This window comes from Thermobia domestica, chromosome 7, assembly GCF_964235325.1.
Source record: "Thermobia domestica chromosome 7, izTheDome1.hap1.1, whole genome shotgun sequence".
Lineage (NCBI taxonomy): Eukaryota > Metazoa > Arthropoda > Insecta > Zygentoma > Lepismatidae > Thermobia > Thermobia domestica.
Window position 1 is genome coordinate 62,124,771 of NC_137460.1, and position 26,125 is coordinate 62,150,895.

General features: G+C 36.5%; 1 protein-coding gene across 1 annotated transcript in view; it reads right to left on the reverse strand.

Annotated features, from left to right (window-relative positions):
• Positions 1-3,356: 3,356 nt before the first annotated feature.
• LOC145690161 (O-acyltransferase like protein-like) overlaps positions 3,357-26,125 on the reverse strand; it is a 186,092-nt gene continuing 163,323 nt past the window's right edge. The window contains exons 11-14 of the mRNA XM_081764781.1: positions 24,230-24,359; positions 15,096-15,270; positions 11,524-11,666; positions 3,357-3,709 (exon numbers count right to left, since the gene is read on the reverse strand). Of these exons, the coding sequence (XP_081620907.1) occupies positions 3,569-3,709; positions 11,524-11,666; positions 15,096-15,270; positions 24,230-24,359 (589 nt within the window). The 3' untranslated portion in view covers positions 3,357-3,568. The remainder of the gene's footprint in view (positions 3,710-11,523; positions 11,667-15,095; positions 15,271-24,229; positions 24,360-26,125) is intronic.

Genomic DNA, 26,125 nt, shown 5'->3' on the forward strand with positions numbered 1-26,125 from the left:
TATCTTTTGTAGCCATAACTCCATTCGATCACGGTGCTAACTTTAAAGGAGTGGTGCAAGTATATTTGTTGTCACAAAATGTCCCTATTCTAATACAAGAAACATAAGTTCTCAATGATCTTAACTGTAAACTAGTAAATATAAAATAGTTTTCATTTTAAAAGCATAATGTAGTAAAATATTGGAAAATTTCGATTTTTCCGTTTGTTTTTTTCAAGCTTTGGAAAATACGGTAAAAACTGTTTTTTTTATCCAAAATTTCAGTTTTTTTCATGCCTTTACAACACTAGTCATACTCGATTAAGGGAAAGTCTTTGTTATGTGACTTCTTATTCTATTCTTTCGTGGACCAGTCCGTCCGTCTTTCGACCTGCTGCCGATCGGTTGAACAGCGTAAAATCCCTATGACGTGAAGGAGCGGAAATCAGAAAGTGTTTGTGTGTTTTCTTTGTCCCCCTTTTAACCATTTTATGTTTATTCTTAGTGTGTTATGAATGTGGTGTCATAGTGTAATGTAGTGTACATTAAAATATTAAGAAGAATTAATGTTATGAAGATTGAAGTAAAAAGGACAACTTCGGAATCTGAAAGTGTCTCAATTACTAACGTGTGGAATCACACAAGAACAAGAGTATCCTTTACTTTTCAGCAAATGAATATAATGAGAAATCACATGACTAGAGTACTTATTTATGATATTAAAGTATATTTCTAAAATATGTATAAACATGTACGATGGTATGGTTCGTGGGTCATCCGGCTTCCGGGTCTGGGTCTCGCTTCTCAGACCCGAACAATCCAGGTGACCCATACAGACCCGGAGACCCAGAAGTAGCCCAAATAAAATCTCTGCAGCATTACAACAAAATTTTATAATTGATTAATAATGTTCACTACTCGAGCGCGAACATGTGGCATTCTTAATCAAGATATATTGTTTTGAATATTTCATGTTTTCACAAATATAATTTCATGTTTATTCGATTTCCCATACGTGGTCTGAACATTGCCTATACAAGAAGAATTAATAATTGGTTTGATTCAGCGGTAATTTTTATATTCTAAATGACGTATGGATTTAACCTTCACGATCCCTCATGAGAGAAACATGTACCTCATCTTTTCTGCGATTCTGATGCGTTTGTACTCTAATAAACCTTGTAGTTATCTTTCAGTGCAATATTTGACATACAGATAGACGCAAACAATAAGCAAGAAAGAAAAATATATGTGCAAAGAGAAGTTTCGTCGCCGGTCAAGGGTTTAATTGGGTCTTCTGGGTTATGGGTCGCGAAGTTCATCACCCACTCCATCACTAATGCATTCAGAAATCCTTTCTACAAACTACAAATTTCATTTGATTAAAATCTAAGACTACCTAACAACCATTCTGTAAGAGATAAGGGTTTAAGTAATAATACATTCTATTGCATTTTTTTATTGATTCCATTTGTCCCTCGTAGAAAGAATAAATATTGTAGTGTCCTTTAAGGTATCCTTTCAAGATCGTTAATTTAACACTTATTTGTACAGTTACAGAAAAAACCTGGAATTCATTCTTCGAATCAAGCCTAATTTATTCTCTCGCGATAATTTCCTTTAGACCAGGGTTTCTCAACATGTTGGTCGCGACCCCTAGAGGGGTCACGAGAGGGTTTCATGGGGTTCAAGAAGGTAAGTGGAAGAGATTAATAGAATCTAATACCAGAAAATATTTTTTTTTAATTATTTTGAATTTTGTTCTGATAAGCATATTTTTATTTTTATACATACTGTTAAGAACAACAAAAGATAGGTCTATTAAAGTGCATTTTCAGTAAGTGCAGAGCTGTTTAAAAATCAGTTTAAATGAAATAGATATAATATGAAACTAATGAGAATTGCATATTGAAATACCATAAAAATACAAATGCAACAAAACCTGCATATTGAAACAATTAAAATTGAGATCTAATGAGATACCTGAGTATGGTGTGATTTTAGTAGTGCGGCAATGTCCGGTTCAGTCTTCACGCACATTATCAAATAATTTTCAAGCGATTTTTTGTCTTTGTTTTAATGCCTACCATGAAAAAAAAACTTTCGCATAGGTACGATGTAGCAAATGGAATTATTACTTTTAAAACAGCAGATACCAGACCAGGATATTCTCTCCTCTTCAATCAGAACTTGTCCAAGTCTTCTTTACAGGAAACCAATTGCAAGGATTGTCGGTTTTAATCCATTCGTTTTTAGGGAAGTTATTGCATCCACTATATACAAGAAAAGGATTCTACTATTATAGAAGTAGATGGATATTCTGAAATGTCTATAATAGGTATATTAAAAATCCCACAGAAGCTTATTAGAAAACAGAAATTACCGTATAAGGGGGTAGCTGACAAGAGGATGTGATAAAACGGGGGTCGTGATAGGAATTAGTTTCAGGACCTCTGCTTTAGATCAATAGTTCTCAACCTTGTTTATCTGGCACCTCTCTTCATAAACATAGCATATTTCACGCCCCTTTCTTCCCGCTCGTTGATCTGACTTCTTCGAATAATAATAATAATAATAATAATAATAATAATAATAATAATAATAATAATAATAATAATAATAATAATAATAATAATAATAATAATAATAATAATAATAATCTCCCTAGTTTACGTTTATTTCCTTCAAAACGTGTGTATACCATATTGTAGTTTTTTTTTTTTTTTTTTTTGCCAGCAGTGTTTTTAATAGATCCACAGTTCTTATATAGTTATTTTGTGTTATTATAGTACAGGGACACCGTAGTCTAATCGTTACAGCTTTTGGATTCACATCCGAGTGGTTTCGAGTTCGATTCCCGGTCGGTGCGTCACAATTATTGTCGTCCACTCGGCGTCATGAGGCAAACTGGGAAGCCACATGAATAAAAGACTTAGGCCACCAGGTCTAGAGATCTCCTGAGACCCTGTTAGAGACAGGACAACACAGCGCGTTGATCATATCTTTGTCGGTAAGCTGGACGTAGTTCAGCCGGTCTCTAACAGATGGCGTTGAAGCGGTTCAAGCCAACAAAGGGCTGTTACGTTACGTGGTTTGGTTTTTATTATAGTACAGTATTTAATTTAACGCATCTTTTGTTACATCATAATACTATTTCTAGTTATGAATGAAATGCATTTCTATCAGTAGCTTGACAGCCCCTTGTTGGCTCTTCACACACCCTCCCCAGGTATGCGTCCTTCAGGTTGGGAATCACTGCTTTAGACTAAATGAAACGAATAGTTACATAATTAAAGTGAATGATTATTAAAGAATTGGTGGAATGAGAAGGCGGGAGAAAATCGGGGAGAAAATTAATAGAAAAGGACATTTAAAAAAAGGAAGAGTAATTTTACTTTATTATGACAAAACATACAGTCAACAATACAAACATACAACTTCTGTATCTTCTTATTACGCAGGATCACAATCCATACATGTATAAACACCCACACACACACACAAAAACACACGCAGATACAAAATTCATTGTTTCAAAAAATAATGCACTTAAATGTTTGTTGATGTTGCACAAAGCAATAAATATTATTCACAGTTTGCTGTTTACAATCGGTCTTGATCTTTCAGGAAACACGATTTTCAACAACGACACCACTGGAAGTTCTATCAAAACAGAAATTATGGCTGCCAACATGTACGAATAGGACAATTGGCCGTAGAAATGTACTCGCTGCAAAATAAAAATACAATTATATTATTAAACATATTTAATTTTAAAAAACATAATTACACTGGTACCGTGTTTGCTCGAAATGAAGATGATCTCATCAGGGGAGGATCCAGGAGGAGCAATCCTCCCCCCCCCCTCCCAGGAAGAGGAAACTTTCTTATTTTATATATAAATAAAACCTATCCAAGAGTTTGGAGCTCTTAAAAGTAGCTCTAAGTAGCAGTATTACAACCCTCCCCCCAGAAGTCCGTCCTGGATCCGCCCCTGGACCTCATATTAATTATTTAGCTCAAGAGACGAATTGAGGTTTATTTTCAGGGAATTTTCTGGATGTCGGCTAGGAGCATAACCGTTATATTTCTTTCTCTCACTCTTTTTTTTTTTATATATATCTCACGATTATCCACAGAGGCTATGGGAGATAGTGATGGTTATGATCAATGAAATAAGAGAATGAAGAAATTGGGAGGAAACGGGAAAACCCCGAGAAAATCCACGCATACGGTGCTTGTCCATCATAAAACTCACTTAGCGGGCGCTAGGATCGAACCAAGCGTCTCCTCTTCCCCCTCTCGTAGCACAACTTGAAATGATAAGAGCATGCAGTAGGAGAAAAATGAAATGAAATCTTTGAGTTTTACGTCCCACGATTATGCCGGTTAGGCTAAAGGAGACGGTGATTATGAGAAATGAGTGAAATGGTGGAATGAAGAAAGTGGGAGGAAACGGGAGAACCCCGAGAAAACCCACGAGCACGGTGTTTGTCCACCACAAAGTTCACTTGGCGGGGGCTGGGATCGAACCCGGGACCCCAAGTAGAGTAAAGGATACAAATATGGAATAGTACTACTAATATGGAATACCGACCTATAGCGGATATATGGTGCTGGCGCGTAGAGGTGATAGGTGCAGACTGTTATAGAGCTACGGATATTACGCCACACCTGAGTAGAAAGTGTTAGACGAAAGAGCCAGTGTAATACAGCTGTTGATACTTTTTTCTGGTTACTGAATTTTCTGTAGGTAAGTTTTGAGTGGAGTAAATTTTATTCTTAATAAAGTTCAATTGTTGTCACTTTGCATTCTGAATTTCGACAAATGTCAACGATCATTTTCGTACAAAGCAGAAAAGAGTTGAAGTGTTTTGTACATTTCTACATCATGTGACATTCCAAGGAGGCAAGGATACAAATATGGAATACCAATGGGGTGATAAATATGGAATAGTATTCCATAATTGTATCTCTCACTATTTTCTTTTATTTTTCCTCTTTATTTTGTATCATACATATATTCCTTCATCCAAAAAGAAAGAGTGTAGGGATGCGCACGAGACAAGATTTGTGGCTGTCTCGTTTCGAAAATGGGCTGTAAAAGTGATGTCTCGACTAAAAAAATGTATATTTCTCTATTGGAAGAGCCGTGTCTCGACTCGAATTTTGTCAGGAAAATCCTGTCTCGACTCGTCTCGTGTGCATCCCTAAAAGAGTGTCATCAGAAACAATGGGCAAGCAGCCATCTTCTAGGTCAGAAGTAAGTAAATGGTACACCTAAAACAGGCCAAATATTATGTTCCCAGATCTACTCTATTTACGTTTGTAAATAAAAATCCGCACTTTATACTTTAGGAAGTTGCCAAAACAATACTTGGACGCAAAACTGTATTAACTATAGAGTTGGAAAATCCGCTAATTTAAATTAGTGGAATATTTATTGCTAATGAAAAAAAAAAAAAAAACATTAGTTCTTCACGAAGACAACGCTAAGAATATGGCAGAAGAGGTCTAAAAATAAATGTCTGACTAGTCCTGAGGAAGTAATACCAGTCCGAAATCCTAGAAAGCAGTTAGGCACCATCGGAAGAAAACCAGAACTAGCTGCAGTTTTGACATCTTCACCATATAAGAATGCTCTTCAGCAGCAGGAGAAAAGAAACCCAACAGACAACAAACAGAAAATGAAAATCCAGATAATAAACAATACACGTATAGGCAAGGAGAAGAGTACAAATGAGCCCACAGCTACCTCAAGATATCGTGAACGAAGTAACAAACGTCTAAAACGACACGGAGAGAGCTCTTCCAATTCATCAAAAGAATGTAAAATCAATTTCGAAGACTCGTCTTTAGACTTTTCTCAGCCAGACGATGAAGTTATCCCAATAGTCCTCATGCCGAATGTCTCTTGCGGTGGAAAATTCTCACAAGATAATTATGGAGAGCAATGAGTAATGTGTTTTATGTGTGAATTATGGTGCCACGTACAATGTTTTGGATATGACCGAGGATGTTGTTATATTTGTGAGTTTTGTAAATAGATTATTACAACTATTCCATATTTAGACCCATTTACGTAAACAGAAAAAATCGCATGTTTTCAGTAAATCATTAATATCTATCTTAGTCTTATTCATGTGATGATTGTAACTCCATAGTGCGGTAGTAAACATTCTACTTTACCTTTCAAAGTATATTTTGCTGATATTTTCAGTTTTGGTGAGGAGTAATTACTTAATAAGTAAATGGTATTCCATATTTATATCAGCGGCGGCTGGTACTATATGTTGCATGGTTGTGCAACCGGATATATTTTTTTAATACTAAAAATATTTTTAAGTATTAAAGTAGTGTATCAGTAAAAAATAAACCTTTGCTCTTGAGTGCAAAACAGTATTGATGCATTTCTTTAAAAAAAAATCAATTAAAAAACTGAAAGAAATAGAGAGATTTACATTTCCAGTGGCAGCGAGCGTTGCCACTGGAAGCAGTAACATTGAGCATATGGCAGCGGGCTCCTATCTCTTAATATGGGGAAGTGGATTTATACTTGCATCGCTCCTATCTTCCCGTATTGGCGGCTTACAGTTGCACGTTATCCCGCAACTGGTCAGCTTCTGTAATAGTTACGAATTCCTCCGCTTAGCAGCGCTTGACTCAATTGATAGGGCGAGGGAGATACAGACGCTTGGAAGAAAGAAGATATTCACAAAACAAACTCGCAAAGAACAAATATAAGTTTCTGGTGGTAGCAGGGACGGATTCAGGCTGAAAGTTTGAGGGGCGGTCTTTCGAAGTTAATAGATTTTATTTAACATTTATAATCCAAAGGTAAAAAGTTTTATTTAAAAAAAAAATCCTATTCTGGGGAGTGGGTGGGTGGTGTCCGATCGAGTCTCGAAGAAGAAAATGTCTTACCATTGGTCTAATTCCTAGCTCTGTGTCTTTCGTGCACATGATCTCGTGTTGGATTTCTGGCGGAGAGCATAAACTATTAATATCAAATCAAAAAGAATACTCATCGGTCTTCTTTAGCCTAATTTGCTGGAATGTTAAACTATTTTATTTTTATTATCATTTTCGAAGGAAAACATCTTAGACTTCATGCTTCTTTATACTAGAACAGCAGACAAAAATACGTGGTTTCTGAAAATGTACATTTTATATCGTATATTAATACAAAGAAATGCTATCAAAATGCATATTATCGGAGGAGAGAGTTTCTGGACCCTAAAGAAAATAAAGCGGAAAATGTTTGCGGTAGCGATGCTTTCTATTCAGAAAAACATGGCAAGCAGCATTTCAGATTTCAATGAAGTCATAGAAAAATTTGAAGCCCAAAAGAACTAAAAAAGATCTTCCATTCTAAAATAATGCATAGTTTATATAATTAAATATTTTTTTTTTTAACTGCGTGCTTGCAATTTTCTTGGTTTTTTTTTTCTTTCTTCATTTCGGATTAGCGCCATCATTCATGGCGTACAGCACATACTATATATTCGATTTATCGCTTGTTCAATAACATGAGTGTAGAGGTTTTGTATAAAATAGTGTATAAACGTACATTGATAGTGGTTGTTTGAAAAAAAAATAAAGGAAATAGCTTATATATTAAATCAATATTAGAGAAATAATTTAATCAATAATATACAAATAGAGCTTAAAAGACTTTCCTCTTCATAGTTCCTGATTTTTATTTTTATTTATTTATTTATTTATTTATTTGGATAAGACTCAAGAATGCTGGGGGAGGGGAACACTTGCGCGCACCTAGATACCTTCGATATTGCAACATTGCAACCGGTGCTTGTACACACCACGAACCGCTACTGATTTATATACTTTCCTCTACCAGAGGTGAACGCTCTACCACTGAGCCACCGCGCCCCCTACAGTATACTAAACGCAATGTTAACTTGAGAGCCGCATCACAAGCGCATTAATACATGTCGGCGCGCGAACCTTTTCACAGGGAAGCCTTTATATGTGTGTGTGTGTGTTTTGGTTTGGCTCTCAATCGCCAGGGTTTCAACTGGCGCTGTTCTGAGTTTCAGCTGATATGCGCGGAGCGATGATTTCTCGTCCTTTTCCTGCCGCTTACGAAAAATATGTTCTTGGTCTATTTGTTTTAATAATTCATGAAGACACAATAGTAATAAATGTATTGGAAATTCGCACGTCATGTATTTGCAATCCTCACAATTAAAACCCGAGAGCATGAAAACTATTTTGCTTATTCATTTCAATTGATTAAGGTAAGAAAGGATAAGAAATGAAGTTATTCTCATATATCTACCTGGAAAAGGTCAATCATAAACAGAAACATACGAGCAACCACCCTCCCACACAATAAATTAAAAATACGATTTTTTTTTCTAAAAGCACAGCAACTCTACATTGGCACTGAGTAAACCACAGCGAACCGGCAACAATCATATTAACAATTTCCAATAGTTTTGTCTGCATATTTTTCTCTTAGTCGAGCGTACAAATTGTTGACAATTTACTTTGATTAACTTTAAAGAGGTTTCCCTTCCTCGTGTTTGCGATAATACTGAGAAGATGATAATTCGGATTCATTCATATTTTCAACTTCGCGCTTAACACTCTTCATGGTTTCAGTTTCAGTACACCCACGTACCCACTCTAACGCACGCGCGAAGACGATATTTGGCAGAGCAGTGTTACTCTCTGCACAAAAATTGCAGAAGTTACATGTGAGTTCCGTTATTATTATTATTATTATTATTATTATTATTATTATTATTATTATTATTATTATTATTATTATTATTATTATTATTATTGTTTTGTTTCATTTATCAGCAGGCAATGAAGTTTCTTACGGGGTAGTTACTCTATTTAATTTATATATCATATAAAAATATTAAGCCATTTCCTATCCATTGTGGACGGTTTCTAACATTGACCAATTAAGTAATTTTACTGGTCCTCTGCTTTTGTTATAAGAGTTTTCAAGTTTATAATCTTGCAACACTTGCAAGAGACTCGCATCTTAGCTTCCGGCTTTTCACTCCTTTCTTTCTTTCTCTCTTTCCGATTCTGAGTCGTGACGTCATTTTCATAACCCTTTACTAATAAATGTAGTATCATTTATTTTAAATATTGTTTCTGTATTGACATTTTTATATACTTGAACTCAATTAGCTCTTTGAATTGATCTCCTAAGTAATGTTTTACTTGTGTAACGGGAGGAACTATGTAATGTGCGCGGACTCGCCTGAATTGAAGCTGCGTATCTCGGCTATCAGGATAAGGTCGCGGCAAGTATAGGAGAGTCCATGTTGTTGCGTGGCTTTTCCCCTAATTAGTTTTTACTCTTGGCTATTCTCCTGAAGTTGTACGTCAGATTATGAAGGTAAAGAACTACTTGGCTCACTCTCAATCTGGGACCAACGGAAACTAAAAGCATTTCTGAAGTACCTCTTTCTTAATCTGCAATCGATACAAACCACCGCTCCATAATTGAAAAAAAAAATAGGGTAAATATTACACTTTAGATAAAGAGTTGTTGTGAATACGTGGATTTGAGATAGAAGTATAATAATTCTCATTGCTGCTGGTGGTTACCTAGATAATTTATTCTGTGTTGGTTCGATTGCGTGTGACATACATATCCCTATGTTGTTCATTGCTGTTCAAAGTTAGGATTTTTTTTGGCAATGTTTCTTTTCAAGTAACACTTAATTTATGATTGTTTCCAAATACTATTTGATTCCATGTCAATAAGCTACGTATAGCACATTGGAAATTGTCAAAAGAAGAAAGAAAAATATAAAATAGAATCGGTTGATGATGTGTTTGGTGATGGTGGTACGAGGGGCCGTCCAATAAGTTATCTACTTAGACGGAAAGGAAGAAGCGGACGCACGCCAAGGCCACTGTAGGATCCTCGCTGCGCAATTTGAGGTCAGTCGGAGCAACGCAGTGGCTGTGAGTATAGAGTGTTTGTGTTAACGCCTCGTAGCGAATGTTTGTGTGACGCTGCGAACAATGGATTTGCAGAAGTTGGGAACGAAACCTGGCTCTACCATTGGAATCCTGGGAGCAAGCAGGAGTCTATGCAGTGGAAACAGCCATGACAAAGACTATTTTTTCCGGGATTTCTTCACTGCTCACAAAGTAGCGATGGTGCGTAGACCTCCATGGGGACTACAACGAAAAACAGTAATGACCAGGTGTGCCTATCTCCATTCCTTCCTGTTTATGTACATAGCTTATTGGACGTCCCTCGTATATCATAGCATTAGCAACGACCGTGAATTGTTTATATGGAATACCAGGCAATGCCTCATCTTGCATAAGTCGCACGCCAAAGGTTTGATATGGTTTGTTGATGTTTCATTGACATTCGTTGGGAGAGAGCGCTAGCAGGTTGGACGCTACTGTTATTTGATTCCAACTCCATGAAATTTGTCATAGGACCAATTTAGAATTTTGAAATCTGAAGAATGTGTTGTAGAAACGTGGAATTTCTGAACTTGTACCACCTCCGAGAAAGAATAAGTGTTCCAGAGTGTTCTGTTCAGTAGAGTTCGTAGCAGAGATATTGTACTGAAAGATGAAAGTGGGAGAGCGTTTTGGAAAGACTTTTGGCGAAGAAAGAAGTAGGAATGAGATGGGACACTCCTTATCGGGATATTTGTGGACAAAATTTCCATTTAATTTCGTTAGTTGATTTGATTTGATTTTCAGTTTAGCGTCCCGTTCAGCAGCGTGGCTATATGAGACATGGACCTATAGGTTAACGTGGAATCTGAGGCACATGAGCTCTTACCGGGGATCGAACCCGGGTCTCCCACGCCAAAGGCGCATACGCTAACCACTTAGCTACCAAGAAGTTCAATTTCGTTTTTTTATATTTTTACACATCATAGTTATTTGTCTAATCTTATATTTACATATCACAGACATATTTACCTACCAATACCTTTCCTTATGTTGTTATATGAATGATCATACTAAAGGTTATTTCTTTCGAAATATGTGTGAAAAGAAAAAAGAGCAACAGAAGGTGTACGATTTTGTAGGAGGAACTGAAATAAATTTAATTTTCTCCTTTCTGATAATCCATTAAGCCCTTGCATACCAGTGACATCCACGTAGATTTCTTAAAAACGTATCCCTTATTAAGTCTCACTAATCCTGGAGATGATGAAATTTGTTAGTGGATGCAAGGCAAAATTTAGTTCTACTATTTTTCCTTAGATGACGGCATCTTAAAAGAGAATCTGACATTTTGTGAATGTGTAACAACTCACAAGTCAGAAAGGTAGTAAAACGGTCAAAAAAGCGGAGAGTAGTAACCGTACATTTGCCTTGTTCTCGATTCGCTGATTTAAATAAACATGGTGGAAAGTTTGAAAAAGTGTGTTGATAATGGTAAGAGAGATGTGCATAATTTTCGTATTATGCTTATAAACTATTTACCAGTGTTATCCCACTTGCTGCATAATATTGAGACAATATATTAAAATTCGAACTACTACTATTAGAATATATCTCAAAGTAACTTACCAAAGTTTCTGTAGACATATTGAACGGTTGATCTCTAGCTTGAAGCACGACTCTAATTGTCAAAGGATGAATTAAATAGGCACAGAATGCTAGTCTGGCAAATGGATACATAATTGACCACGACAGGAACTTGTTGAAAAAGCCTTAAATGTAAGATTTTAATTTTATTATCAATACAAAGGAAATAAATTATATAAGATTACTTTCTATATTATAAGAAAATCAAAGAATTCTACTTTAGAGTAAAGAAAAATCAATATTAATGTTTTTAATAAAATGGACACATTGTTTAATTTCAGAAAAGTACAGTACATTGCTGGCTATTAATATTTTAACACATGAAAGGTATAGATATGCCAGATTGACTTGATCCCTAGTCTTCCGTTGCAAGCGCTGCTATCGGTTGAAAGTATTCCACTCGCTTTCTCTCGCTTAGCAACAGCTGAACCCTTATTGGCTCAACGCGTGGTTGAGTGAGGGTGTGAGTGTTAGTTCGCATTTTTGCCAGGGCTCAAGACATTTTGGCAGCACAATAGCATATCCAATCGACTAAACATTAACAGAATTCACAAAATGTGGGAGAACAGTGACGTGATTAGCATCGTAGCCTTATTCGTATCATGTGCTCTAGCCACATTCTTTATTAACTGTGAAAAGAACAATGAACCATAGTTCGTGGAGAAATGTGTGTACCCGACGTAATGTGACGAGACGGGTGAAATATGCATCGATGGAAATGCAGCACCACACGAGCAGGTTTTCGTCTTTGGTCGTAGAATTCAGTAATATCAAGGGTGTGGATTATCTTTCCGTGAAGTTGCAGCCTCTGTTGCGCAGAAAGCGGTCACAGTGATAGCATGTAACACGTGTATGACTATTACCGTGGGACGAATTGAAGTGGAACTCGTCTAAAATCTCGACATCTGTCCATCAGCATGTCTGCAACGATGTTCACGCTTCAATTGTAGTGTGAAGCGTTTGTTGTTGTGTATGAATTGAAGCAAACGCAAAGTCAGTCATGTTGCCAATCCACCGATCAGTAGAGATCGTAGAACGGTCAGCGCAGACAAATCCACTTCTGTTAAAGTGTTCCAGCGTCGATGAAACATTGTTGACGACGCTAGACAGTCCGCTGTTGCCACGCTGACAAGTTATCTCCCATTCCGAACTCACATAGCATGCCCACTACCTGATTCTCACTGCGTCTGTCCATTATTTGCATCCCTTTGACGCCGATGAGGGATCATGCCGCTTGTCCATATATTTTCCTTTTGGATTGTCCACTATCTATGTGCTGCGTAAACCGCTCTCTCGCTGTGCTACTATGAATGAAAATACAGAGAAGAATGAAGCTACGTAAGCACTATGGTGTGCATTACATGTGCATTTCGCGTGCTAGTAACAGGTAGGGTACGTTGGACTTGATACTTGTCGGAATAAGAGTGTTAGTGAAAATGCTACTGCAACTTGACCTTGAGCTCTGGCGGAAGGTCCTATTTAGTCGTAGAAGTCAATTAGGTGACCTGTGATGCGTGCTGTGTTATTAAAATTGAGCGTAGTTTCATTTAGAGCAAAAATATGAATTTGTTCCTCTAGTAAGAGATGTTGGAAAGATCGAATAACTAGGCCAGAAATGACATGGATTTATCAATATGTAACCGTCTTTCATTTCTATCAGAACATGGGAGAGCCGTAGAAGGTAATTTCTTCTCTTTGGCCAGAGTAAAACATCAAAAGGGATAACATTAACTGTATAATTATTATTATTATTAGGGTCTATATCATAATTTACATGAAACTTTATTTTACATTTCTGCCACCGTCCAGATGAAACATGTTATTTCTTAATGTTATACTTAGCTATCGATTCATTTTTCTAGTAAATCTCGTTTCCCCAGGAAATTAGTTGTAAATCTGGAATGACAGATATGTTACTGTGCTGCTATCTATTGAATTAAAAGGCAAATATAGTGCATGTGCTACAACGCTCGCTCGATGTTACTAGGGACCTACCTAGCATTTGACATGCAAACGTTGGGCGTAAGGGCCGTGTGTGTCATTGGATGCATTATACCAAGGATCTTATAAAATAGAGGATCTGCCCTTACAACAAAATCTTGAAGCCATACGTCACAGTTTCGCCACCCCTACTCTGCCCACTCTGCCCAATAGGATCGCAATGTTTTGAGCCAACAATCATGGCGGAAACGAAAGTAGCCAATCAGACGATGGTAGAAACGAGAGTAGCCAATCAGACGTGCCGATGCTCGGTTGTTTTTTAGCTTTACCGATTTAATAGGATGAAGATACGTATGTGCAGATCCTCTATTTATAACATCCTTGCATTATACCTCGGTGCTTTGCGGTGTGCTGCTGCCATCTTGTGACACGAAGCTAAAGTACGAGAAGAAATATAGCCAGTGGTTCTCTCGTACAAGTACAAGAAGAGAAATGATCCTATTGGCCTCTGCTGGAGTTACTACACTTGGAGTGTGGAATTAGCGCGGAACAATCGAATTAACACGTGCAAATATATTGATATTTTATTTCGGGAAGAGTTCATTTTTCACACTAATTACTTTCTATGGAAGAATCAAATTTACCTTACGGATTTTTTCATGTTACGATAAGATTAAATTATTACCACGTAGAGGTGTCAATTGAGGCAAGGGGTAAATGCTCCCTAAATTTGACAAATTCATATTATTTTAATAAATTGTATACTAGTATACTAACAAAAAGCGTCAAACTCTTATTTTGGGACAATCGCTCCCCCCCGTCTCTCACCTGGCAAAGCTGAAATGACGCTAGTGTTACCACATGTATTACTATCCATCTATGTTTGCTTTATAAACGTATTCAGATATAAAAATTTCTCGTATAAATTTTACTCTTTGTGGCTTAAAATTATTTCTGATAGTAGGTCTACTTTTCAACAGTGTGGCCAACTCGCGAGTTTATTTCCCAAACTTTGGGAGAAAAGCATACCTCAGGGACATATTTCGGGGAACCAATTTTTATAGGGAATTCCTGGGGGAATTTTCTATCTCAATTTACAACATAATTCCTTATGATCTTCTCATATCCATGAAAATTATGAACCAGCTATACATAGAAGTACATCATTCACTTAACCCATCCTTACATTTTTTTTTCTTTTCCGTTCAGTAATCTAGCTCTTATGTCTATTACAGACCTTATTCTTAAAACACGACTTCAAACTAGAATTACATTTTAAAATTTAGGAGACTTGAGAAACAATCTAGGGGGAAATTCAGTTCCAGTTTGGCACCACTGCTCTTCAATTATAGCATGTCAGATATATATTTTTCTTATGATTAACTTTTCAACATTTTAGACATCACCATTTACGGAGCTCTGCTCTTCCCTATTCCCTACTTCTCCGAGCAGTGTGATCGCTGAAGGACCTTATCCGTCAAGCGAGATGGTCTAAAATGGCAATAGATGCCGGTCTCACAAATATAATTACTGATTTCTTAATTCGAATAGTACATTATGGATTTGCATGTGTTTGTTATCTAAAGTAAGTACTTATTTATGATTATACTTGCCTCCATAACCCGTACAGCATGCAATAATCATCCAACAGAAACCCACAGACCAAACATTACGACTTAATGCCAGGAAAATGGCTGACGACAGTCGGTTGTGTTCCATAGAAAATGGCAGAAACATCACTCCAAACATTGAGACTAAGCATAAAATCCAACCAATTGTAGTCGCCACCTGCAAGAATAATAATAATAATAATAATAATAATAATAATAATAATAATAATAATAATAATAATAATAATAATAATAATAATAATAATAATAATAATAATAATAATGGTGTTTAACAAAAATGTACAAAGATCAAATCGATACCAATCGATACATTTTCACTGATCTGAAAAAAAAAATGTGAGCAAATACTCAACAGTCCACTGAAAAAAGAAATAAGTTTGCTCAGTATTACTTTAAAAAAAAGAAGTGTGCTAGTAACCAAATCGTTTGGTCAATATAGCGCCAACCAAAATTTTGATCATCAGCACCAAACAACTTGGTTACGATTTGCTTGGCTGCAACAACCAAGTAAAGGGTTAAATTCCAAAGTTGCTCATCCCTTGTAGCAAAATTTTTTAAAATTACCTGGAAGAAATGGATAATTTGCTCATTTGTGTGTTTGATAACAGGATTGTGGAGAAGCAAGGAGCATTTGTGTTCTGAACATGGTTGCAGGTGTACAGAAGCAGCTGACGGTGTTGAATGTGAGCTACCAGTTAAATGCAGTTTGTGAAACAATGCGGTGAAAATGAAACTGAGTGAATGAAAGTCATGAATTACTAAATCTAACAACAAATTGGCGGTGGAGAAAGTTATACTTTTTAATGAAACGGTAAGTAACGTGATGAAAGATACTACTAGCGGAAGACAGCAACGAAGGGAAAAGTCGTTCTTTCAGAAAGAATGTTTCGGGGGGTACACGTAATATTCCGGGGGACACTTCTGGTACTATTTTACTTATTATGGTATTATAGACGCATTATTTTGGTCTCGTCCGAAGGGAGGCACTCTCAGGGTCTGGAAAAAACACGTCTGGAAGAAACACTGGAAGGGAATAGTTCTTTGAGCATGCACATTTATATCTGGCCTAACCTAACCTAACTTACACTTTTTGAAGCAGGCGGATGAACAACTTCGGAATAAATGCCGGAAATACTAAAATATTTAGTTCCTTGTTGTTAACTATTAAATCTAAGTTTAGTGAACTCAACCAAATAAACTATTATTCGATTTAATTTACCAAAAGATTTGGTAGTAATTACCAAACACAACAAAATGCTATTACCATAAATGACATTTCATCCCCGAGGACGACATCTTTTAGTTGTAACATAATTAATTAACAACTGACAGTGAGAATTTATATTAGTTTTTTTTTTTGTGTGTGTGTGTGTGTGTGTGAACAAAGTTCTATGTCATATATTTGACATATACCAAGTAACGAACATTATATTAATTATTGGTCGTAATCTTTAACAAAAATAGTGTTGTGAGCATCTGACATTTGCATGACTAAAAGTACTACTTCCTCTCGTTTCTATGTATACTAGGAACAAAGTGGTTTAACACGCTATTTTAACTGAAATGGGAATATTTTCGTTTATTTTCCACACTTTATCAGTACGACTGCTTGTTGTTTCTGTTCTTGGGCGAAAGCAGGAATGACTGGGCTGGTTGAATTAGTTATTGGTTAGACAGTTAATGACAACGAAGGTCTAGTTGCCCGAATATTTTAAGCAAGGAGGGGGAAGATATCAGTCGGCCTTAATTTAACATGTGCCATCCCGGCATTTGCTTAGTACAACCGAGGAAAACTTCAGGACAAATCTGCCAGGCTCCGGGAGTTTGAACCCAGACCTTCCGACTTCAAAGCCTTGGCGGTTAAATATAGATAAAGGATATGGATTGTTAATGTTCAACTCATATTCATTTCTGAAGCAACTTGTTCCCGCCATGTTTTCCTCTCACAAATACCCAGAAGTCAGTTAGATACACGTGACCATTGTTAGTCCAGTAAAGATAGGATTGAGAAAGGAACAAATTAGTAACAAGCTGAAAATTGGTATGGAAGTAGGGGGATGTGTCAGGAATAACATACTAAAAGTCCCCTAAAATCCCACTGTAGCTTTTCCCGCAATTTTGAAAAATGTCCGCCATTTTTAGATGACGACAAGCAATTTATGGAAATCGTCACCCTTTATGTTTATTCTTCTAGCCACCGTTCTAATTATCACAAAGCCATGAATCATATATGGTTGGAAAGCTTGAAAGACAGAGAATCTAAGTAAATAACATATATGCCCATCGTGCTAAATTTATAGAAGAAGAGGAAGAAGAAAACAGCTTTTTTTTATTAAAAAGAGATATTTTCAGAAATAATGAGAAGTTTGCAACACTGACAGTTATTGCACACCAACGAAACACCACCAAAAGATAGCCTTGATACTTATCTCAATCATAGCCAACAATGACACAAATCGGTGCAATACAAGCCGAGAGAAAAATATAACTAATGTTACTTTCTGACTATATACAAAAGTGCATAAGGTGACATACACTTTCACGGTTCTAGTCACCCTCTTTTATCACATAGGACCAAGAGTTATATATAATTGGAAATCTTAAGAAACGTAAATCCGAACGAGGTAACACGTATACTAATCAAGCCCAATTTGTGTAAGAAGCGGAAAACCCACAATTTCGGGACAAAACCTGATTTTCGCATAAATTCTTTAAAACTTGCAACACTGTCAATTATCGTATGTTAACAAAACTCAGCCACCGTTTTCACTATCATCATTATTAATTTATTTTTAAAATGGCCAACGTTTTCTCCAATGGAGTAAGCTTTTATGATACATAGTTTTACATCACTTAAATATAGCACAAAAATCATTTATTGACAGCATTAGAAAGTAGCATAAATTGGTAGTCTCCTATTCATAGGAAAATCGTAATTCACACACTTAAAATCACTCTCAACTACAGTAGTCCTTTGAGTGTATTTTTGGTTAATGTCTTGTTCATAACTAGAATGCAATTTTCCTCCTAGTATCCTTCAAATCAACTTAGTATTTACATTAGACGTTAGTATGCACTTTAAGAACATTTTGTAAGTAGTCCATTCGGACTTATTTTATTAGAAATCAATGAGGCTATCATTATCTCGTTCATCTCCATGGTTTTCAACATTTGATTTTGCATTCACACATCCAATTCCTCGAGAATGACATAAATTAGAGCACACAATTCCTGCTTTCCGACAACCGTACATACTTTCACAGCCCTTTTTACAGTTACAGGATATTACACGGAGCGGGTTCCTTGGTCATTCTTGCTGGTACGAGGATACCTCCTAATGTTGTCCATTCATATTCAGTCGCTTGCATATCATTGAGCAATACCTGGGTTCAAAAAACGTACACTGTCAAAGAATGAATGGAATATACCACTTTTAACGAACACACGCAAAGGTAATGGCCTTTCAGATTTAATCATTGAAGATATAAGATACCTTCGTGTTCTGAATATCCAAACTGAAATCCACCTTCTGTACGATGTAACATGGATGATTCTCAAGTGGTTGAAGACACTAACTTGCCCGAATTGGAATGGATTTATGCAGCTGGTGACAAGCAACAACCATAAGTATCAAACATATTAAGTAGTAATTCAGCCTCTCATAAGCATAGATGCTGTATACTCGGCGCTTATGTTTGCCAGCAAAGAATGTGAAGGAAATAAGCAAAAAAGCGTGCTTAGTCACGCTGGATCAACCTTTGTACTCTAAAGCATGTGACATTGTAGCAGCATGTAGAAATTCTGGTGAATTACAGTCAGGGGTTGTTAGACTTCGGGTTTTTTCACTCTATAATGTCATTTATGGAAACAGTTGCATATATAATGAAAGGTAGTGGCATTGAAGAACTTTGGTCTTGTGTGTATGCTAGTAACTCCATGCCACAGATAAAGCCAGGCCATTCTTATTGCTTGTGCTTTGCGAGCTAACTTTTTTTAACACAACACGCCCGTTAACAGTTGCAATATATACTGTTTAATTAATGAATCAGACGGCACTGAGGAGTTTGTGCGTCAATTGCGAGATGTTTATATTCCTCTGATGACTGAAGAAGATATCGATACTGATGTAGTTGTTCAACATTCATAGTCAATCAAGATTGCAAATGACCTGAAGTTATTCATTGACGCTGCTGCAGAAATAAGCCGTATCTCTAAGTTATTCGCTCTGTGCTTTCAGCTTGTAGAAATTAAGCGTCTTTTCATTCGAAAGAACTGGAAACTTGAATCTTCATCTTCACTGCATGTAAGAAATGTTACCATACTTCTATGCAGCTGAGCATCTTTTGTATGCCAAATACGCGCATCTGTACTTACAAGAAATGTTGCGGTTGGAGGACGAAATGGATCTTCATCAGTTCCAGCTATTTGCAGGAGACAGTTACTTCACTATTCGTAGAAAAGATATATTTTGGAGTGGTACATGATCTGATATGACGATTGAGCAGGTTTTAGCGAGAGCAATGAAGAGCAGCGGTGGACTGACCCATGGGAGAGACATGACTGAAAAGATAATATCTAGGTGTGTGTCAAGTGTGCCAGCAGCGTGCCACTTACGAGAATGTCTTGAAAAATTATTAAACAAAGATAGGCATGGACTTTACACTGGTCGGCATGTGGACCTGTACCAAAGCAGTCAATCTCGTGATATATTACATCTAAAGAAGTTCTTGCGTTGGTTTTGCCAGCATTCTCCATTCCCTTCATACCCACAGCTCGCGTCCCTAAGCACTGGCATGGCAGGTAATGAAATGGTGAACTGATAAATCTAAGGAAATCGGATTGGCTGCTATGGAAGGAATGTTTGGACAGACTTTGGGAAATGTTAAACTTAAACAAAAAAGATAAAGTCATCCCACTATCCGTAATGCACAATGTAGTGCGTATCCGTGATGAGCTACTGGCTGCAAACACCATACTTCAACTGAATCATATGAGTAGAAGTCGGAAAAAGAACTCCAGCAGTGTTTTGCCTACTAGCTTCCACGCTATTCACTTTCTCTCTTCACAGAAATGTCTATGAGAAAAACGAAAAAGTCCGCTTTGTACAACATGTTTGAATATCGGACAAATTTTAAAACTCAAATTAAAAAAAAAACACTGTGTACGTTATAGATGGAAGCTTGCTTCTACATCATGTTGTTTGGCCACAACATGGAACATACCTTGACGTGCACAACTCGTATGTGTCCTATGTACTCACAAACCCAAGAACGAAAGCAAGAATTATTTTCTTATGGGTATTGCACTGAAAACTGTACAAAAACCGCTGAGCAGTAGCAAGGTGAGTCAAAGGTTCAATCAGCTTTGGTGTTATTCACAAATGAAACCATATTATTAACAAAAAGGGATAAATTCTTAGGTAATTTCAAAAATAAAGATTGTTTCGCCCGTGAGTTGATGGTTCATTTGACACAAGCTGGAATTCAAACCCAGCAAGCAAGGAGTGATGCTGACGCACTTATAGCTAAAACTGCTGTAGCCAAGTCTTTAAATCCTTATCGGCATATCATGCTAACTGGCGAGGATGTTGACATTTTTAATCATTTTGCTTGAACAAGGTAATAATCAGTACGACATCACATTTCGAAATAATCAGTACGACATTGCACGTGTACAAGACGTGAGTAAAAAATTTAGTACTAAGAAGTTGTAAGATACACAGACAAATATACTAACTGTTTTGCTCAGTTATCATGCTTTAACTGGATGCGACACATTATGTGGTTTGAATCGACAGGGAAAGAAAAAGCCATTGCGATTACTTCAAAAACGGGAAGATTTATGCCGATGACTTGAAGTTTTGAACCATGATAATGCTAGTGTACAATCTATGAAGCTGGCACATCATTTCTACTAACACACTACGATTCTCCAGCAATAGTAACCTCACTGGATGAATTCCAGTATTATTCATACATCCTTGCAGTAAGTTGCTCCCAATTCAGAACGAAATACAATTGGCAAAACTGCCACCCACCAGTGATGCTGCGAAACACCATATCATCAGGTTCAATAGTACCGTGGAAATGATTTGCGAGCGACTAAATATGGATGGACAACATTAGGAAGTATTCTCGCACCAGCAAGAATGACCAAGGAACCCGCTCCGTGTAATATCCTGTAACTGTAAAAAGGGCTGTGAAAGTATGTACGGTTGTCGGAAAGCAGGAATTGTGTGCTCTAATTTATGTCATTCTCGAGGAATTGGATATGTGAATGCAAAATCAAATGTTGAAAACCATGGAGATGAACGAGATAATGATAACCTCATTGATTTCTAATAAAATAAGTCCGAATGGACTACTTACAAAAATGTTCTTAAAGTGCATACTAACGTCTAATGTAAATACTAAGTTGATTTGAAGGATACTAGGAGGAAAATTGCATTCTAGTTATGAACAAGACATTAACAAAAAATACACTCAAATGACTACTGTAGTTGAGAGTGATTTTAAATGTGTGAATTACGATTTTCCTATGAATAGGAGACTACCAATTTCCGCTACTTTCTAATGCTGTCAATAAATGATTTTTGTGCTATATTTAAGTGATGTAAAACTATGTATCATAAAAGCTTACTCCATTGGGGAAAACGTTGGCCATTTTAAAAATAAATTAATAATGATGATAGTGAAAACGGTGGCTGAGTTTTGTTAACATACGATAATTGTCAGTGTTGCAAGTTTTAAAGAATTTATGCGAAAATCACGTTTTGTCCCGAAATTTTGGGTTTTGCGCTTCTTCCACAAATGGGGTTGATTAGTATAAGTGTTACCTCGTTCGAATTTACGTTTCTTAAGATGTCTAATGATATATAACTCTTGGTCCTATGTGATAAAAGAAGCTGACTAGAACCGTGAAAGTGTATGTCACCTTATGCACTTTTATATATAAAAAGAGGTCAGAAAGTAACATAAGTTATATTTTTTCTCGGCTTGTATTGCACCGATTTGTGTCATTGTTGGCTATGATTGAGATAAGTATCAAGGCTATCTTTTGGTGGTGTTTCGTTGGTGTGCAATAGCTATCAGTGTTGCAAACTTCTCATTATTTCTGAAAATATCTTTTTTTAATAAAAAAAGCTGTTTTCTTCTTCCTCTTCTTCTATAAATTTAGCACGATGGGCATATATGTTATTTACTTAGATTCTCTGTCTTTCAAACTTTCCAACCATATATGATTCATGGCTTTGTGATAATTAGAACGGTGGCTAGAAGAATAAACATAAAGGGTGACGATTTCCATGAATTGCTTGTCGTCATCTAAAGATGGCGGACATTTTTCAAAATTGCGGGAAAAGCTACAGTGGGATTTTAGGGGACTTTTAGTACGTTATTCCTGACACATCCCCCTACTTCCATACCAATTTTCAGCTTGTTACTAATTTGTTCCTTTCTTGGCAGAAAAATGGGCTATCTTTACTGGACTAGTGTGCCCCACTGTATTTATAAATGTTTATTAGGTATTTAACTTGCTATACATGTGTATAATTTGACAATACGACGGGCAATTAATTTCTAAATATTCTTTTGTAATCTTGTAATATGACCTCTGTTGGGTTAATGATTCATTGCGCCTCTCTCAGATTGAACGACCTATCTCTTACTGAGGCCGCAGCCTCTGACCTTAGAATCATAAATCACACCGCTCCTTGTTCAGATCACCGCTATCGGTGTGATTCAGAGAGAAATTATTTAAATCTTATTATGTTTTTTGCATTGGCATTCTCTTAGGGACCCCGTAATACTTTGTGAGATTGAGGAAGCGACTATTCGACGAGCTTTTACCTTTTACGCAAGGATAGAGCTAGTATTTTTAAGACCGAAACCTTAACCAAAAGGTCCTACCGGTGGCTTCGCTTGGGCTCGACCCCTACAGGCTCGACGACGCTACAGTATGTAAGCTTTTTTTAAACTTTTAACAATTATTTTTAGGGTATTTTGTACTTTTATGTGTCCTTATTGTGCTACCTTCTCAATTTACATTAAGTTATTGTATTTTTGATACATTTCACATGAAACGCTATACCAAACACGTTAAAGGTGATTACCGATAATGCTAATAAACCATGATGATAACAAAATTTACACGATAAAGTTCTGTCAATGTATATTATAAAATGGTGGATACTACGGAAGTGAGAAAGAGGATACAAATATATTCAAGACACTACCAGGGAAATATATCGACGACAACGTAAAACAGATCTCTTTTATTAATATTTTTTAAAAAGTATCCTTAGAAAACTAAAATTTAGAGACTGAAGATCATTACGTTTTCTACATTCTCAGGCAGTGTAAACAGAATCATATACCGTTTGAGTTTGAAACTTGTTAAGCATCAGTTGTAAACTGTTAAGGTGGATCACTAGTTGTTCTCGGTGCTATGCTAAACACTGCTTGAATAGTACGACGTTGCCAGATAGTGTCGAATGTTTACTGATATCAGGTAGTAAAGGGAGTACTGATGGAATTCTGCTTGGATACTTACTGGAGAAGTTAGTTTTCGATCCCTGCCACAATTCACAGCTAAGTTCGGCTTCTCGAACTGCAAAGCTGGACTCCAGGAATCTTCTTAGTGTGACTACCCAGTAAACATACAAATTGTGTAACATATTATGGCGTTCTGCGCAAGTTTCTTCTCAAAATCTATTTCCTTGCATGTAAATTAATATTTAAATGAATCGTAAAACATAATACGGAAAACAGTCAAACAATATATCTATTTCGCAATAAGATCGTTACTCTAAAATACTTTCTACACACAAATGAACATTTCATAAAACCGAGCACTTCTAGTAAGATCTAATAGCAAGTGCCATCTTGTGTGCTCATTGTGAAATGAATCAAATATTTTCTTTTATTTGCTATCTTTTTCGATATCAGAATACACAACCAAATGAATCAGTGTCTTGTGTCGTAGCTGAAACATAACCCTATCTTATATTACAATATTTATAATATGTAACGTTTCATTGCGCAGTAATTAAGGGAATGAGCTAAAATATGTATTGACTTTCGGATGGTGATCCCCCGGGTGGTGTTTTATTTGCTTACCTTATTCATGTGAATCTTGCAATTCGTTTTAAACAAAATCCATCCAGCATACATTCCTATTAGAAAAGGACCAATCCTCGTCCAAGGTCTGTCGTAAACAACGTCGAAGTGTAATATTTGTTCTTCTTGGCTGCAAAGATTAAAAATCTATATATTAAAATGTTAGGTTTATATGTTTGTGGTCAAGAAGAGTTTATACGTTTGTGGACATTTATAGTTTGTAGCCAATCCTTTTGACAGTGAGTTCTCGGGAACTATAGGCTCTAGAAAGATACCGTTTTCACTGATCGATTGCAAATTGTGTGTAGATTGTTCAGCTCTAATTGAATGTTTTTTTTTTTTTTTTTTATGGCCGTTATTACTTTATTACATTTTTAAGGGTACACTGGAAGTGTTGGAATTTTAAGAAAGTAAAGCATCATATCCTACGAGTTATTTGTTTCATGGCCAAATGACAATAAAATACGAAGGATAATCGTTTCTCCAGTCTAAGATGACTCTTTATTGTTTGGGGTATTTTGCCCAATGAACACCATATATCACTGACACAGGGTGCGAAATCATATCATTCAAAGTGAGGGGGAAGTTCTTTTAAACATAATACCTGTACACAAAATCATAACCTATCAGAAAGAAAAGAAGCTAACCTAAGCTTACCAGCTTGTCGCAAAACACACTCATTTCCAATAATGCTATTCCGTATTGAATAAAACTTAAACAATACAAGAAAAATGTACTCTGAACTAAAACGTTGTGCTTTATTTTATTGACCTTCAATATGTTCTACAAGCTTGCATTAATAAACCATCAAAAATAGAAATAAGGCTATTGTTCTAACTGGTGGCCTACCAGGCTATATTATTATCTAAATGAAATCTTTGAGTTTTACGTCCCACGGTTATGCCGGTTAGGCTAAAGGAGACGGTGATGATGAGTAATGAATGAAATGGTGGAATGAAGAAAGTGGGAGGAAACGGGAGAACCCCGAGAAAACCCACGCACACGGTGTTTGTCCACCACAAAGTTCACTTGGCGGGGGCTGGGATCGAACCCGGGACCCCAAGCACCAGAGGTGAACGCTCTACCACTGAGCCACCGCGGATCTGTAAACTCATTAACAGATATAGAGAAGCAATCAATAAACTTAAAAAAATGTTACCAATTTCTTGTGTAGCTGGTCTGCAATGAAACGTGTTATCAAAGCACCACTTTTGTCTGTATGGAGATGAGTTCCCATATCTAAACCATTTACACGTTGTAATTTAATCATTTCTGGGTGATTCCTGAAACTCCAACCTCGCTTTGCACTAGTATACACAGTACGAAATACTATTATACCGTTACATCTAATTGCTGTTCTTGCTTTCTCAGACACGTTTTCCTTGCTGTTTCTGTGTTTTTTCCAGTGCCTTTTTCTGACAAGTAACTTCTGCATCTAAGCACAACCGATGAACTGAACTTAGTTCATGTCTGTATACGGCATCCAAATTTTCATTTTTCCGAGAAACACCTTTCGATGACCACGGCAAGTCATTATTGGTAGTTTTAATGTTATTGATTTCACACATGAAAGAAGCATGCAGTTTACAAACATTACACATCATCACCTCCTGTCCTGCTTTCATTTCGAAAACAAGCCATGATCTATCTTGATTCCATGAATTCTGAAATCTTTTCCATTCCATGGGCGGTTGACTTTCTTCTAACAATTTTACATTTTTGTTCATTTTACTTGACATTGTTTTATCACTTCCATCACACAAACTCTCTCATAAATGTATTTTAGAAGCTTCCATCACATTTGAACTAAAACACTTCTTTTCAGCTTCACCCGTTTCACCACTACTGCATTCGTCACTGCTTTTGTTCGTGAATAGCGACCCATTATTAGTAACA